Raw genomic sequence first — 16,664 nt, 5'->3', positions numbered from 1 at the left:
AAAATGCAGGGGAGGAACGAAACTGTTCTGTCTGCAACAGACAAAATCAATGGATTTAGGTCAAAATTAGCTCTGTGGCGACAAAGAGTGGCTAAAAAAAACATCGACATGTTTCCACTGACAGCTACCAATACTACTGACAAGTCTGCAGTTTTTTTTATTCAATATCTGCACATTTATCTGCCCTGAAGAAAAGATTTGAGACCTATTTCCCCCACAAAAACGAGGAATTTGATTGGGTTCGAGATCCATTTCACTCTCTTGCCACTGAATCAGCAGCGAGATGCCTGTCATCAGAAGGACAGGATGAGCTTGCTGAATTGCAAATGGACCGCACACTCAAGTTGCAACACAGTGAACTGTCTTTGGACACATTTTGGCTGCGTGTGGGTCAGGAATATCCCTCACTTTCAGAGAGTGCTATAAATGTGCTGATCCAATTCCCCACCTCCTACCTCTGTGAACTGGCTTTCTCCTCTCTCACATACATAAAGAATAAACTGAGGCAAAGGCTGTCAGTTGAACAGGACCTCCGTGTTGCACTGTCCACAATCCCTCCTCGCATTGACAAACTCTGCAGTCAGAGACAGGCACATGTGTCCCATTAAGTTTATAAGTTGTATAACTATATTTTTGTGAACTTTATATTGAAGGTTTGTTCCTGATATGTTTTGTTGCTGCCAGTTTATTTCTCGATTATTACCAATACGTATTTTGGCTGTGATATAGTTGTGAGAGGGACAGACGTTGTCTGTTCATATTCTGTTCACTATTTATTCAAAAGTTCTATTAAATGAGTTGAATTAAAGAGAGTGGTTCATTTGAATATAACAAAAATGAGATAAACCTCACCTTCTCAATGTAATGCCTATAATAAAAGCAGTTATAGCCTATTCAACATATTACCAGGTTAAATCAAATGGCATAAAGTACAAATATGACACAAAGGAGGTTGAGAGTAAAAAGTCAAAAATAGGGGTGCCGTGGATGGAGAGAGATATGTTTAGGGGTGCCGTGAGCCAGAAAAGTTTGGGAACCACTGGTCTAGATTGCCATACTTGCACAGACGGCAGTGCTAAACGATCCCATTAGACAAGCGCAACATCTTGTGGGTTAACTTTTGCCCTCACAAGAGCATTTAAGTAGGTGGGAGCAGAACCAGCAATCACTCTGTAAGCAAGCATACGTGAGTTGAACTTAGTGCGAGCAGCTACAGGCAGCCAGTGGAGCTCAATGAGTAGCGGGGTGACGTGTGCCAACTTTTCGATTGGTTGAACACCAGACGTGCCACCACGTTCTGGATAATCTGTAGTGGTTTCACCACGCATGCCAGCAGGCCCGTTAGGAGGGAAATCACCAAGGTTTGTACCAGCAGCTGGGTGGCATACTGGGTTAGGTACAGCCTGATTTTGCAAATGTTGAATAGAGCGAGGCGGCATAACCGAGAGACATCGGCAATGTGGTTGGTGAATGTTAGTTGACACCTCGATTTCTTGTTGCTTTGGATGGAGCATATGATAAGGAGTCAATTTGTATATCGATGTTGCGGTGTATAGCCTGTTTGGCTGGAAAGACCAACAGTTTCATTTTGGCTAGATTAAGTCGAAGATGGCGATCCATGTAGATATATCAGAGAGACAATCCGTGATCCATGCCGAGACAGTAGTGTCGTCAGGAGGGAAAGACGGATACAGTTGGGTATCATATGCATAGTAGTGATATGAAAAATCATGCGAATAGATGATTCGGCCCAACGAGGTGGTGTAAATGGCAACACCAAGCCTTGGGGCACCCCTGTGGTGAGGTACAGACAGCTTGCCATGACACGTTGAATGAGCGTCCAGTGAGGTAAGATTCAAACCAGGAGTGTGCCCTGCCAGAAATTCCCATACTTGACAGTATAGACAGATGGATGCGGTGGTTGACTGTGTCAAAAGCGGCCGATAAGTCAAAGGATGAGAACCGAGGATTGAGCTGATGCTCTAAATGTTTTTAGGGCCTCTGTCACAGAAAACAGGGCTGTTTCAGTTGAGTGACCGCTTTTAAACCAAACTTGTTTGGATTCATGAGATTGTTCCTTGACAGGAACTCTGTGACCTGTTTGGAAGCTGCCCTCTCAAAGGTTTTCGATTGGAGTGTGAGAAGTGAGACCGGCCGATAGTTTTCTACATGATTGGGATCGAGAGATACCTTTTTGAGCAGTGGTGTTACCCGAGCCACTTTGAATAAAGAGGGAAATGTTCCAGAAGTAAATTAAGCATTAATCACATGTGTGATTGCTGGTAAGAAGGTAGGCGATAGGGCTTGAAGGATATTGGATGGGATAGGATCCAACGGGCATGTAGTAGGACGGTTATATGTTAGGAGTTTGGAGACCTCACTCTCAGTGAGAGGGGTGAAAGAAGTAAAATATTCCAGTTGAAGTAGGGCTGAGTTTTCCCTTTAGATTTATAAATGCATTGCTACATTTTACATGACAGTAATGGCATACTAATACAAAAACTGTCACAGAACATCAAGGCTTAGATGGGTGTTTTCCGGAAAAAGCAGAGTTTATTTGAGGATCTAGCCAGGGAATATGGGAAAAGTCACACACAAGGCGGACTCACAAACAAATGGGGAACACGATCAGCAGTATGAATGACTAACAAGAACAAGACTAGGCAGGAACAGACATAACGAAAACTACACATAGTCTAACTTTGGAACTACAGGATCACAAGACAATTCTAAGAACTTATATAACTGAACAGAACTCAGGAATACACATTCAACGAAAAGACTAAGACAAGGATTATACAGAAACGAAATAAAAAGATACAGAAACCAAAACCACATAGAGTCAAGCTTTGTAATTACACAAAGATGGACAAACGTTATGAACTCAAAAGGCTAACAAGAATCAAAACTAAGATAAATGGCGTTGAACTCCAGTAAACGCAAACGCGACAATAAGTGAATTAGGATTTAACTCACGGATACTACAAGGGCTAACAATGGAGATCTATGGAATAAACTTTGAACATAAGCACAAGAACCAGGAAAAACCTGCACGCAGGGGTGCGGAACAATACAGAGACAGTCACAGAAGACCTGGGGTCGTGGGCATGGAGCTAGACCAGGAACTTCCTGGAGTCGGAACCCAGTGGACAAGGAAAGCTCTGAAGTTGTCTCCCAGGAGACGGAATCCTGGGAAAGCTAGAAGTCGTGGAAGCTGGTCGTCTTGGGCAATAACTACGTCCATGTATTGGCATTCATGTGCACACTACTCCTACACACTAGTGGTGCAGATTTCATATTGGCATATAACTTATAACTATGAATTATTAAATGTATTTCTCATACAGTTTTTATCATCTCAATCTTTGAACCCCCCCCCCAACGCCTTCTAACTGGTGAACATGGAATAATAAGAAACAACAAAAAAGTTTGCCGTTTAACCGTGAAAAACTTGGTTGGGTGTTAGTGGACGCTAAGTCAGAATTCCATTCCATTCCAAAACTCCATTATGGCTGATGGCTACATACAGCAAATACTATTTATTTCCATTGCATTATTTTTCCTTTCCTCAATAACGTATTCAGATACATCCCAAATACACAAAGACAGACACACACACACACACATACATATACATGCAAGACAGATAGTTACCATGGCATAACACTATTCACCATATAGATACTTCACCAGATACTTAAGCGTAATTTATAGTCAGCCTTTTACGCAGACACGTAGAGCCCTCTCCGTCATTGCAAACCCTCTCCGAGCACCTCTCCCTGGCCTGACGTGCACCTGCACGTGCAATTTTGTAACTTTCCGTCTCCGTCAATCCGTCAATACAACGCTGTTTACTTTGTGGGTAGTAGTATGTTAACATTAGATAGCAGATAGATTAGAAATCCCCTGAGACGTATTTTTCAGTTACAATAACTTTTTTACATTGCACTATTTCTCTGTAACTTCTGAAGTCAAACAAACAACTTTTATGTACAAATACGACCATATACGGAGTTTGGTCCGCCATCTTTTTTTTTCAGCGTTGCAATTTGATTGTTTGATTGTCTGGTCTTCAGGAAAAAACGTTGTACCCCGACTGTTCTGGCAGTGAATTGCTTTGCAACAGCCACCAACCGTCGGAGAACTGTCAAAGGTTCACAAGTCCATCAAAGCAACTGCGTAACTGTGTAACTACGCAGTCGTAGAAGCATATTTCGGCCATTACACCTACATACTTTTTTACAGTAGGCATCACTGAGAGACAGTGGCTCAATTGGGCATAACTAGATTAGTAGATCATTCCAAGAAATGCACATATAAGTCCAGACCAGTTACTACTCTATTTGTGAATACTGACTTTACTGTTAACAAAGGGCAGACTTAAATACAAAAATTCAAACTTACATTAAAATTTAAGCAATATAATAATGTAAAGTGTAATTTCATGCCAAGTTATCAACCAAAGCGCTGCAGTGAAAATGGAATATTTATCTCCTATCACATGACTGACACATTTATGCATCTGCTGGTATCTTTACATGTTTCATACTGTACGTCAGCAGTAGATCGCAGTGACCTCAAAACTATGAATCAGTAATGCACAGTTCTGTAGTGGAAGGGACATAATCAACACAAGTTCACATTTTGTCACAAATAACAATGAACAAATAAGTTTATCCATCTCCATTAGAAACTCACCGTGCCCTTCTGTAGCATCTCACAGCAGGGATCAGTCTCCTGCGTCCCTCATCTGATGTGTTGTATTTCTTCAGGTCAAACTCATCCAGCACCTCCTCAGACATCAGAAGTATGTGGGCCAGTGCTGAACAGTGAGCAGGAGACAATTTCAGTTTGATGTTCTTTGGTGACTCCAGATATTTCTTAATTTCTTTGTCCATGGAATGATTGTTCATTTCAAATAAGCAATGAAAAAGATTGATGCATCGTTCAGGAGAGAGATCTTCGCTGTTGAGCTTCTTAATGTATTGACATATTTCCTTGGTGCTCTTTGAGCTGCTGTATTCATGGTTCAGTAGACCTTTCAAAAGTCTCTGATTGCTCTCCAGAGAGATGCCCATAAGGAAGCGAAGGAAAAGATCCAGGTGTCCATTCCTGCTCTTCAGAGCCTCATCCACTGCACTCTTAAGTAACACATGTAGATGGTCATTAGATTGTAAGCCCAGCACTGATTGAAGAGATGATAAAACAGATGGACTGGGTTCATGTTCTTCACATAGGAGGGATTTCAGTGCCTTGAGGTTCTTTGTCACATAAGAGTGAAACACAAACACAGCTGCCAGAAACTCCTGGATGCTCAGATGCACAAAGCAGTAGACCTTCCTCTCATGAAACAGAGATTCTTCCTTGAAGATTTCAGTGCACATGCCAGAGTACACTGAGGCTTCACTGACATCAATGCCACACTTTATCAGATCTTCGTCATAAAACATCAGATTGCCATTCTCTAGATTCTTGAAAGCCAGTTCTCCAAGCTTCAGTGAAATCTCTTTCTGAGATTTTAAAAGTTTCTCTCCATCTGTCTCAGTTCCACTCTGATACTTCTGATCCTTCCTTCTGGTCTGGATGAGCAAGAAGTGTATGAACATCTCAGTAAGAGTTTTTGGAATGTCTTTAGTCTTGTCCAGCATCTGCTGAAGGACCGTGGCTGCAATCCAACAGAAGACTGGAATGTGACACATGATGTGGAGACTCCTGGATGCCTTAATGTGTGAGATGATTCTGCTGGCCTGACTCTCATCACTGATTCTCTTCCTGAAGTACTCTTCCTTTTGTGGGTCATTGAACCCTCGTACTTCTGTCACCTGATCGATGCACTGAGCAGGAATTTGACCGGCTGCTGCTGGCCTTGAGGTTATCCAGATGTGTGCAGAGTGAAGCAGGCTTCCTTGAATGAGACTTGTCATCAGAACATCCACTGATGATGTTTGTTTTAAATCAGATATCATGTTCTGTTGGTAATTCAGAGGTAATAGACTTTCATCCAAACCATCAAAGATGAACACAACCTGACAGTTGTTGTATTCTTCACCATCCTTCAACTCCTTCAGTTCAGGATGGAAGTCAAGCAGAAGCTTGTGAAGACTATACTGATCACTCCTGACCAAATTCAGCTCACGGAAAGGAAGGGGAAATATAAAGTCTACATTCTGATTGGCTACCTCATCTATCCAATCAAGAATGAACTTCTGCACTGAGACTGTTTTTCCAATGCCAGCAACACCTTTGGTCATCACAGTTCTGATGTTCTTCTCCTGCCCAGGTAAGGGCTTGAAGATGTCATTGCAGTTGATTGGTGTGTCTTCTGTGGTTTGTGCTCTGGATGCTGACTCTACCTGCCAAACCTCATGTTCCTTATTCACCCCTTCACTCTCTCCCTCTGTAATGTAGAGCTCTGTGTAGATCTTATTGAGGGGTGTCTCAGCTCCTGGTTTGATGATGCCTTCAGATATGTTCTCAAACTTCCTCTTCAGACTGGCTTTATGCTTCTCTATAACTCTCCTCAGGACTTCATCAGCTGTGAACAAAAATGAACAAAGTAACCTATTAGTATCATGTGTATTATTAATCACAATATTGATTTTCATTTGTGATTGCTTTCGCCAAATTACCATTGACATTCCAGACACAAATATCCATTTGCTTTAAACTACTGTTGCTCCTTACACATTAAAATGGAATTCATCTTATCTGCTGTAGATCTACACTCTAAAACCCTGTTTGATTATCTAGACCAGGGATGGGGAATCTAGAAAGGTATTTAGAAAGTAATTTGTGGACCTCCATGACTACACCTAGTCTACTTTAAATCATTAGTTATAGTAATGATGTTGTAGTAGTACATAATATTTGGTCAGCTAAATTAAAATAATGCATTTATGAATTATCCCACTGAATGACTTACAGAATAAAGTCAATGTTTAAATGTATATAATTTAATTCTCCTATTGACTTGAAGTCCTGTGTAAATGCTATATGGCCCAGCGGTTGGAAGTTCCAGCCAATCTAAACCCTCATGTTGTGTTTGCAACATGGTTAGACTTGTTGTGGAATGCTGCTGTAGTCTCTCCACCTGATCTACTTGTAGAAACCCCCGGCCTACATGTACCCACCTCTACCACATTGTCATGCACTTAATCTACACCAAAGTTTGTGCTAGCTTTACCTGCAATGTACATAATTGCCACCATCAACAACGTTTTCTGTTCCATTAAAGTTTTTAAATGATGTTGTATTGGTCAATTTTATTCAAAATAAGGGACTTTCCAAAACAACCTTAACACACATACGACTCCCACTACACCACTGATTCTAAATTAATTTTACATTTCTGTTGTAATAAAGTGATGATGTTTAGGTCATATCCAAGTCAAGTTCACTATTCAAAGCTCAACTCAAAATGTTGTTAGCTTTCTAAAATGGCTGAAAGGAAGACAGACAAGAAGTAGAGATCTTTCCAGCCCCAATGGACTGATGAATATGCGTATGAGGAGAGAGCTGCACATGGGACATGTGTTCATAATCTTCTTGTGATGTACACAAAAAACAACAACAATGAGAATAAGAATAACTTGGCTAAAACTATATAAATTGTTCTTCTTTTTTTCTGGCTGTAACAAAATTTTTTGAATGGCTCTGCCAGCTGAAAAGGTTTCCGACCCCTGTCTTCTAAGCTATTCCTTCATCAGATCTCATTAAAGTATAAATATCAGGAAATCCTCACCTGGTTTGCTTCTTCTTTCTGGTGTGTGTTCAGTGTACAGGTGTCTGCTGCTTTCTACCATGTCTGTGTGTTCATCCAGAAGAGGCTGTAGAGGAGGTTGAGTTCTGCATGTCTTTCCACACTGGGGACAGGCTTGGTCTCCTGGTAGTCCAGGCTGCTCCCAATAGCTGCTGATGCACTGCCTGCAGAAACTGTGTCCACAGGTGGTGATGACTGGGTCCCTCAGTACCCTCTCACACACTCCACACCTGGACTGATCCAGAGTCAGATCAGCACTCAATTCACTGTAGAGGCATAACAGGAAGCCAACTTAATAACTGATAAATACACTTAAAGGATTTTTACCCATGGTGAAGGAAATACAGTATTACCCTATTACCCTACATTGAGTCAACTGGGATACATTTCACAACACTAATTCAACAGTGAATGTTGTAATAATATGTCTGTTTTCACCAGTTAGTGTGACCTCCAGGACAGTCATGGCACCCCACCCCTGAAGAACTGTAGACTTTCTTTGGTATGTCTATCTATATGTCTGGCCTTAGGTACATACAAATTAAGTAGTAATCAGCTGCCTCAATGTAAATGTAAATAGACACTTCAAGTTACCCAACTTGAAAAGGAGGGGGATATGATTGAACCCCAAAGGGCTCACTCTATGACTGGAGGGGAGCTAAAGGATGTTCTAGTAGGTTCCACAGGTTGTCCAGTCAGAACAGAGAGATGCCAACTTCCAAATAAATATGTTGATTATGTACACACATACTAATGACATAGACTGGGGGAGATTATATAATGTATTCTCTGCCTAGTCAAATAAGCAGTTTTATTTTTTCAGTTCTTGCAGTTTTATCAGCTTCTTCAGACAACTGTAAAATATGACAATAACAATATCTTAACAATATCTTAAGCTTCAACATTGTTGTATTGTTTCAGAGCCTAATTTATTGTGATGTTTGCTTCATAAAGTCTTGTTTCATATATTTGAAGATGGAGGTCTGTTGCTCTGTTTAACATGTGCAATATGAATCCTTTGTGCGTGCGTGTGTGTGTGTGTGTGCGCGCGTGTGTGTGTGTGTGAGAGAGAGACACACACACACACACACACACATATATAAACGTTATCTCATCTTGACAGTACTCTTTCATAATAGAGTGTGTGTGTGTGTGTGAGTATGTCTGTGTCTGTCAAATTGCATGTGACAAGACTGACATGTCTGAATAACTGACATAAAAACTAAAGGCTGAAAACTCACTTTAGACCTGATGGAACTGGTTCACTGCTGAAATTGACTGTGTAATGCATAGACTGGTCACTCTTCATAGACACACAGCTGGGCACTGGAGATGGAGGTCTGTGTGTGTGTCGTCTACAAACGCAATGAGACACAAGAAACCAATCAACATAGACTTATTTCTCTGTGGAATGAATGAATGAATGAATGTGTTCACACTTAATGTTATATAACAATATCTGCATGTGAGAAGGTCAAATCCCCCCCTTCTCACAGTGGCAAAAAAGGGGAGTTTTCACTCATGTTGCCCTGCAAGAGACTTGGTCTCCCCCTCAACACCACCAAGTCCAGTCGCCCACATCCCAAAACGTGGGGTGACCGCCTCAGTCCCTCACACTGCACCAATGCAGAATGAATCACACACACACACACAAAGACACACACACACACACACACACACACACACAAACACACACACACAGACACACACACTCACACACTCACACACACTCACTCTCACACACACACACACACATTCACACATCCACTCTCACACACACACCCTCTGCTTAACAGATACACCTGTACATGGTTTCCATTATGGAGTTTAGGTTATATCTTTGCTTTGGTACGGATTGGAAGCTTAAACCTTCAGCTTTTGTATCTCATTCTTCTGTCCTCTTTTATAATAGAGTGTGTGTGAGTGAGTGTGTGTCTGTGTATGTGTGTGTGTGTCTGTATAATTGTATGTGACAAGACTGACATGTCTGAATAACTTCCATAACACCTTAAGGCTGAAAACTCACTTTAGATCTGATGGAACTGGTTCACTGCTGAAATTGACTGGGTAATCCTTGGACTGGTCACTCTTCATAGACACACAGCTGGGCACTGGAGATGGAGGCCTGTGTGTGTGTCGTCTACAAACACAAGGAGACACAAAAAAACAATCAACAGACACTCATTTCTCTGTGGAATTAATGAATGAAAGAATGAATGTGTTCACACTTAATGTTATATAACAATATCTGCATGTGAGAAGGTCAAATCCCCTCTTCTCAAGTGACAAAAAAGGGGAGTTTTCACTCATGTTGCCCTGCAAGACACACACACACTGTGATGGCCCAGCCGGTGAGCAGTGCCCCACATGGCTAAGCACAGCCAAACGAAGGCAATCAAGAGGCATGGTGTTGGATGGGCGGTACTACCCCAGAGGATTCTCATAGGGAACTCCTCCCCACCCAGGTGTGTCTGGTTGTCCCTCACAGGTGGACTGAATCAATCAGGAGCCTTTTTAACCTCAACCAGAGGATACGGAAGCCAGACTGTCTTGAGCTACTGAGGAGTGAGAACCAGACGCTTTCCCAGCCAGTCTCTGGGTAAGAGGCCCGTGGCCTGCCTTTTGTATTTTCTGAAGAGGAATAATCGCTGTCTTTCTCTCTCTTGCCTCAGGAAGAGCCCGACGGAGCCCCTGACGCCAACTGCCAGTCCGGTGAAGCTTTTTTTGAGTTATCTTTGTGCGCCCCCTCCCTTTTCCCCTCAGTTTATAAAATAAACTCCTAAGTTATATTCACCGCAACTCCTGTTTCTGACTGCCCTTTTCCAGTTTGTGTACCCACTGTTTACCCTTGGAAGGCCAGGCTCCCACAACACACTGAGACTCACACACACACACACACACACACACACACACACACGCACACACACACACACGCGCACACACACACACACACACACACACACACACTCACTCTCACACTCATATACTCACACACACATTCACACACCCACTCTCTCACACACACACACACACACACACACTCACACCCTCTGCTTAACAGATACACCTGTACATGGTTCCCATTATGGAGTTTAGGTTAAACCTTTGCTTTGTTACGGATGGGAAGTTTCAACCTTCAGCTTTTTTATCTCATTCTTCTGTCCTCTTTTATAATAGAGTGTGTGTGTGTGTCTGTAGAATTGCATGTGACAAGACTGACATGTCTGAATAACTTCCATAACACCTAAAGGCTGAAAACTCACTTTAGACCTGATGGAACTGGTTCACTGCTGAAATTGAGTGGGTAATTCATGGACTGGTCACTCTTCATAGACACACAGCTGGGCACTGGAGATGGAGGTCTGTGTGTGGGTCGTCTACAAACACAAGGAGACACAAGAAACCAATCAACATACAATAATTTCTCTGTGGAATGAATGTGTTCACACTTAATGCTTTACAATAATATCTGCACCAATGTGATCTCCGCTATAGGCATCTCAGAGCCACGGAGAGCTACCAAGCCAAACATGCTTACTATCAGCTCTCTAAATCAAGCATTCTGATGGGTGGACTAGTGAGATAAGAGTAAGAGTAAGAGGGGCAGAAAAGTGGACAACAGACATTGACTTCTAAACTATAGATTCTACGGTTGGGCAGTTGTTATATTTGTTAGATCAGGTTGTTGGGTATGAGTACATGCATATGACTGAAAGAGTATGCTGTTCTTGCCGAATTCCCCGATGAAAATACCAAAGTTGGTTCTTTGGTTCAAGTTAGCTTGTACACAGTAAGATACTTCTTCCAATAATCAAAATCTAGCTCTGGCTCCAAGATACACAAAAGCCAGGAACCATGTCTGATGTATCTCAACATAGACAAACATAGTGCGTGTGTGTGTGTGTGTGTGTGTGTGTGTGTGTGTGTGTGTGTGTGTGTGTGTGTGTGTGTGTGTGTGTGTGTGTACATGGGTGAGTGTGTCTGAGCAAGTTTGTGCTTGAGGTGAATTCATGCTTTCTGTACTCACCCTGCATTGGTCTGTGTTGATGTGCAGCTCATGTTTAAAGGATCATCCATGTCCTGGTTATTCTTCATGGTCACACCGCTGTGTAGTGCAGACTCTGGTCTGAGTGTCTTACTGTGACCTGCAGCCTCCTCCACGTCTTGATTCATTTCAGAATTTGTGACTTGCTAGGCCTGTACAGCAGATTAGAAACACCATTATAGCCTCTGTGTAAAATACTAAAACATATACTTTAGACACATGAAGTGGCGCTGGTATAGAACAAGCCTTTCATGACAGACTACGATGACCTGATATGGCATAGCTCAGCTTGGGCACAGCAACACAGAGGTAAACTGCTTTGTGAGCTCCATATTTTTCATGAATAAAATGCATGGATCCACCCGGTCATTTGGACCAACACAATATTAAATACATTTAGTGTAAAATATTCTTTCCCACATTTTACATTTTTATTTAACTGCTCATTACAGAAACAAGAACAACAAATCGGTGGCTTTGCCACTGTGCATTTAAGTAATTTAAAAAAAGTAATTTTAAGTATAAACACTAGGCATGCACTTTTTAAACACTGTGTGCAAAATGTACCATCTTAAAAAAAATAAAAAAATAAAATAAAATAATATTTATTTTTTAGACCACGTTTTTTAATCGCGAACGTTGCGGTTAGAAAATCGCGTTCTATCATATCGCGATTAAATCGCAAATGCAATTAATCGTTCAGCCCTACTGCAGCTGTCGGCTCCCTTTAAGAACTGGCCACACCCCTCTTTCTCTCTCTCTCACACTGCAACTGCTTACCTGGCGGCAGGTCAAGCACCTTGCTTTCCACTTACCTTTTCCCCTATAATTAATAAATATATATACTGGTTAACTTCAGGTATATGGGTCTGTGTTCTCCTTGTGTTGCTTTCCAAGAGCCGGGTCGTAACAGTTCCCAAAAATGCACACATTCGACACTCAACCAAAAATGCAGAGCGGTTTACAATATGAAGAAACTGAATTCTAAAAAGAGCAATGCATTTCATATTGTCTACTGTATGCAGGTAACTGTAGAACTGAAACATAAAAAGTAATGCAGGATTTGTAAGGCCATCAACTGGAAAACATGCTAGTGTTTTGAAATAAATATTTGATATTGATATTGAGTTTGCTAAGTGTATGTACAGAAAGTTGTTGTTTGTCTGTTTCATTTTTAAATGAACAGTAGTATTTAATTCAGAAAATGTGGTTTTGAGCAGAAAACGACCTATTTGACTAATTGTGTGATGAGGATGTGTTAAGAGTTTAGAAAAAGTGTCTTAATTATCGATAAATTCAATTCACTTCAACATACAATAAAATTGTCTCAGTGCTCTGAAGCCTGAACCAGCTTACAACGAAGTCTACATTTTTACGTTTTTAGTAACAGCAGACACCCTAACCTGAATCTAAACCAAACCTGTTATTATAATTTTCTATTTTTCAAAAGATTCCAAACTATGTGTGCCCTCAGTGTGTCCTGTAATGTGCAAATGTCAAATTTAACAGATGTTCTCATCTGCATGATTGGCGACTGGTCATAGTCAGCTATTATGAGCAATACAGATGGATGAGGCTCTGTAGCTCAAAGAATGTAACAATCCTTTACTCCATGAATTACCAAACACTTTGACTGTGGTTATTTAAGCCTCTGAAATAGGATTTTTTTTCAAGACATTCCTGACAGGGTGTGCTTATGCCAGTGAAAGTATCTATGATGTCTTGCTGTTTTAGCTACATTGACTGACTAGCGCCTCCTGAGGTACAAAGTGGTATTATGAAAGAGGATGGGCTGGGGCTAACTGGTTAGCATGCTAACTGAAGTGCATATCAGGGCAACAGAGCGCATAGGCGTTTGTTTTACTTCAAATGAAGTGACATGTAACCAAGTTCTTGAAATAAGCATTTTTAAAACGTTTTTAATAGATTACTAATTTAGAAAAAGTTTAACCTCAGTTTTAAATGAACCAACCACTTAAAATATAGTGCTGAGGATTCTGTAATGTAGACTACCTCTATTTATTGGAGATTTAGATTAAGTAATTTGTTTGATTGTAAACAGTTGCTCAATATTTGGTAAGAATTCTGATGTGTGAATGGGGTAGCTTGATTGTCTAATCACCATTAAATGTGTTACTAAAATGTGGTCTATATATAAGTACCTATGTTCAGCTATTCTTGAAGAAGGCATGTGGGCTGAAACGTGATCTTAATTAAAGAGAAATGCATATATCCTACTTTTTTTTAATCAATGGTCTTTTTATTGATTTCTCATATCATTGCATACAGTATACAATTTAAATCCCACCACCTCCCACCTCCCACCACCCATCCCCCCACCCCAAACACACAAAGAAACAATACAGGAAAAAAAAAAAAAAACTGACCAAACTTTATCTCTGTTGTGTTCAAAATCAGAAAAGCCACAGTGCTCAGTAAGGTAAATCATCAATTATCGAGGACTAGTCCTCAATTATGTCTGAAGTGCTGACACTGTCAAGAAAAGGGCTCCAGATCTTATAGAATGTATTCACTGATCCTCTGAGACTATATCTAATTTTCTCTAATGAGAGAAAAGACAGTATATCTTTGACCCAGTGGGTGTGTTTGGGTGGAGCAGCTTCTTTCCATTTCAACAAGATGGAACGGCGTGCCAACAGTGAAGCAAAGGCCAAGGTCTTACGTTTTGCTACAGGTAGTTGCAGTTCCTCCGGGATAACCCCAAACAGTGCCACAAGCGGGTCAGGGTCAATCTTGTGGTTTATAATTCCAGAGAGACTCTCAAATACTGAACGCCAGAAATCTTCTAGAGAGGGGCAGGACCAGTACATATGAATTAGGGAGGCATCTGCACTTTTACATTTATCGCATTTGGGAGAAATAGTTGGGTATATTTTAGAAAGTTTTACCTTAGACAAATGGACACGATGCACAACCTTAAACTGTATCAGGGAGTGGCGTGCACACATAGAAGATCCATGCACCTGTCTAAGAATTGACTCCCAGCTACTATCTGGAAGGCATTGACCTAAGTCCTGCTCCCAGGCTGCTCGGACTGCAGCCAAAGGTGGAGAGTCCAGACCCGACATTAATTTGTACAATCTTGAAATAGATCCCCTAGCAAATGGGTCCCTATTAATCATCAGGCATCACAACTACGCTTAAATGTACCTTTTAAGATTGCTAGGAATAGTTTTACATACCTAGGGGTTAATGTTACACGCTCTTACAATCACCTTTTCAAGGCTAATTTTGCCAAATTGTTAGAACAAACTAAACAAGACCTCTCAAAATGGTCCCCTCTGAACATGACTCTCATTGGCCGGGTCAACTCAATCAAAATGACCATTCTTCCCAAGTATTTGTATCTGTTCCAGTGCATACCTGTCTTTCTTCCTCTTTCCTTTTTCAAATCTTTAGATTCCATTATCTCATCATTCATTTGGAATGGCAAACAGCCTAGACTGCGTAAGGCCTTTCTCCAAAGACTAAAAGAACAGGGTGGCATGGCTCTTCCCAACTTTAAATACTACTACTGGGCAGCCAACCTATGGTGCATGTTATACTGGTGGCGTTACCATCTCAACCTTGAATGTCCATCTTGGGTTTCAATGGAAAACAGTGCTTGTAGGCAGACCTCTTTGTCAGCATATTTGGGTGCTGCTCTCCCTGGGATTAGTCGTACGCCTACAAACAACCCAGTGGTAAACCACTCTCTCAGGGTGTGGCTTCAGTTCAGGAAGACATTTGGCTTTCAGAGAGCGTCCTTACTAAGCCCCATAGCATTGAACCACTTATTTGCTCCATCGATGCAAGATAAGACATTTATGGCATGGCATGAACTAGGGCTACACTGTTTTAAAGACCTATTTATAGATAAGACATTTGCCTCTTTTGAGCAGTTGTCAAGACAGTATGACTTGCCAAAAACGAATTTTTTCAGATTTCTCCAGGTCAGGCATTTTGTGCAGTGTCAAGTACCAAACTTCCCATCTATGCCACCTGTGAACCCTTTGGATGCCTTTCTCTCTCTTGACCCATTTGCTAGGGGATCTATTTCAAGATTGTATATCCTACTTTTATCCGTAGTGAGCAGCACGTGTACGTAATTTTTTTCCCGTTATATCCAATAACGGAAAAAAAAAACAGTCAAGGGGAGGGGCAATTTGTTGACAGCAATTTGCTGGCCCAGAGAGAGACGGTTATCTAGTGGCTGAAGGTTTAATGCGTCATTTGTCATGTCTATAATTCATAGTTGTATTATTAACAGATGCGCTCGTGGCTTGTAGTTATCATTATAATCAAATCAAATCCATCAGTATTGTATTAAATAGCCTGTGTTATCCTTTCCTGCTCAGTCCCTGACCTTAGTCGTAGATTACAGGGGAGACTTTTTGTTTACTGCTCCAGGGCCGAAGTGTTCTATACTCCGGGGTTAACTCCCTTTCCCTTCCGTCTGCAGTTGATGAGCAAATGAATGGCAACTTGATTTGGTCCAAGGATTTATTCTCCACACTTCCACACTGGTTGTACAGAGTTCTACGTTACAGCAACATAACTTTGCTCCGGTCTTTGCTACATCTGATCTATCTGTGTGCATCACCTCTCTCTCTCTCTCTCTCTCTCTCTCGCTCTCTCTCTCTGTAGCCTACGTGCTGCTCTTAAAGGAGACGCACCATTATACAGCACTGTATTAACATTAGATGGGGGACCGGGATGAAAATATGACCTGGAACCATAGCGCGAGCATTTTGATTGACGTCGGCGTATTCATTTCAGCGGGACAATGACGAAAAAGATTCCTGGAGCATGAAAGTGTAGTTGATTTTTTCTTGTTTTGAACTGATTGTTCTTGAAGAT

At 41.3% G+C, this 16,664-nt stretch overlaps 1 protein-coding gene and 1 long non-coding RNA gene across 2 annotated transcripts in view; both read right to left on the bottom strand.

Annotated features, from left to right (window-relative positions):
• LOC122129002 (NLR family CARD domain-containing protein 3-like) overlaps nucleotides 1-6,762 on the bottom strand; it is a 30,367-nt gene extending 23,605 nt beyond the window's left edge. The window contains exon 1 of the mRNA XM_042704052.1: nucleotides 4,699-6,762. Coding sequence (XP_042559986.1) covers nucleotides 4,699-6,638 — 1,940 coding nt within the window. The 5' untranslated portion in view covers nucleotides 6,639-6,762. The remainder of the gene's footprint in view (nucleotides 1-4,698) is intronic.
• Nucleotides 6,763-7,798: 1,036 nt separating this feature from the next.
• On the bottom strand, nucleotides 7,799-9,829 carry LOC122129004. Its single transcript, XR_006151723.1, has 2 exons — nucleotides 9,786-9,829; nucleotides 7,799-8,025 (listed from the first exon to the last, which is right to left on the bottom strand). It is a non-coding gene; the product is annotated as an uncharacterized LOC122129004 (long non-coding RNA).
• Nucleotides 9,830-16,664: the final 6,835 nt, after the last annotated feature.

This window comes from Clupea harengus, unplaced genomic scaffold (genome assembly GCF_900700415.2).
Source record: "Clupea harengus unplaced genomic scaffold, Ch_v2.0.2, whole genome shotgun sequence".
NCBI lineage: Eukaryota > Metazoa > Chordata > Actinopteri > Clupeiformes > Clupeidae > Clupea > Clupea harengus.
This window is presented reverse-complemented; position numbering and strand designations above follow the sequence as displayed.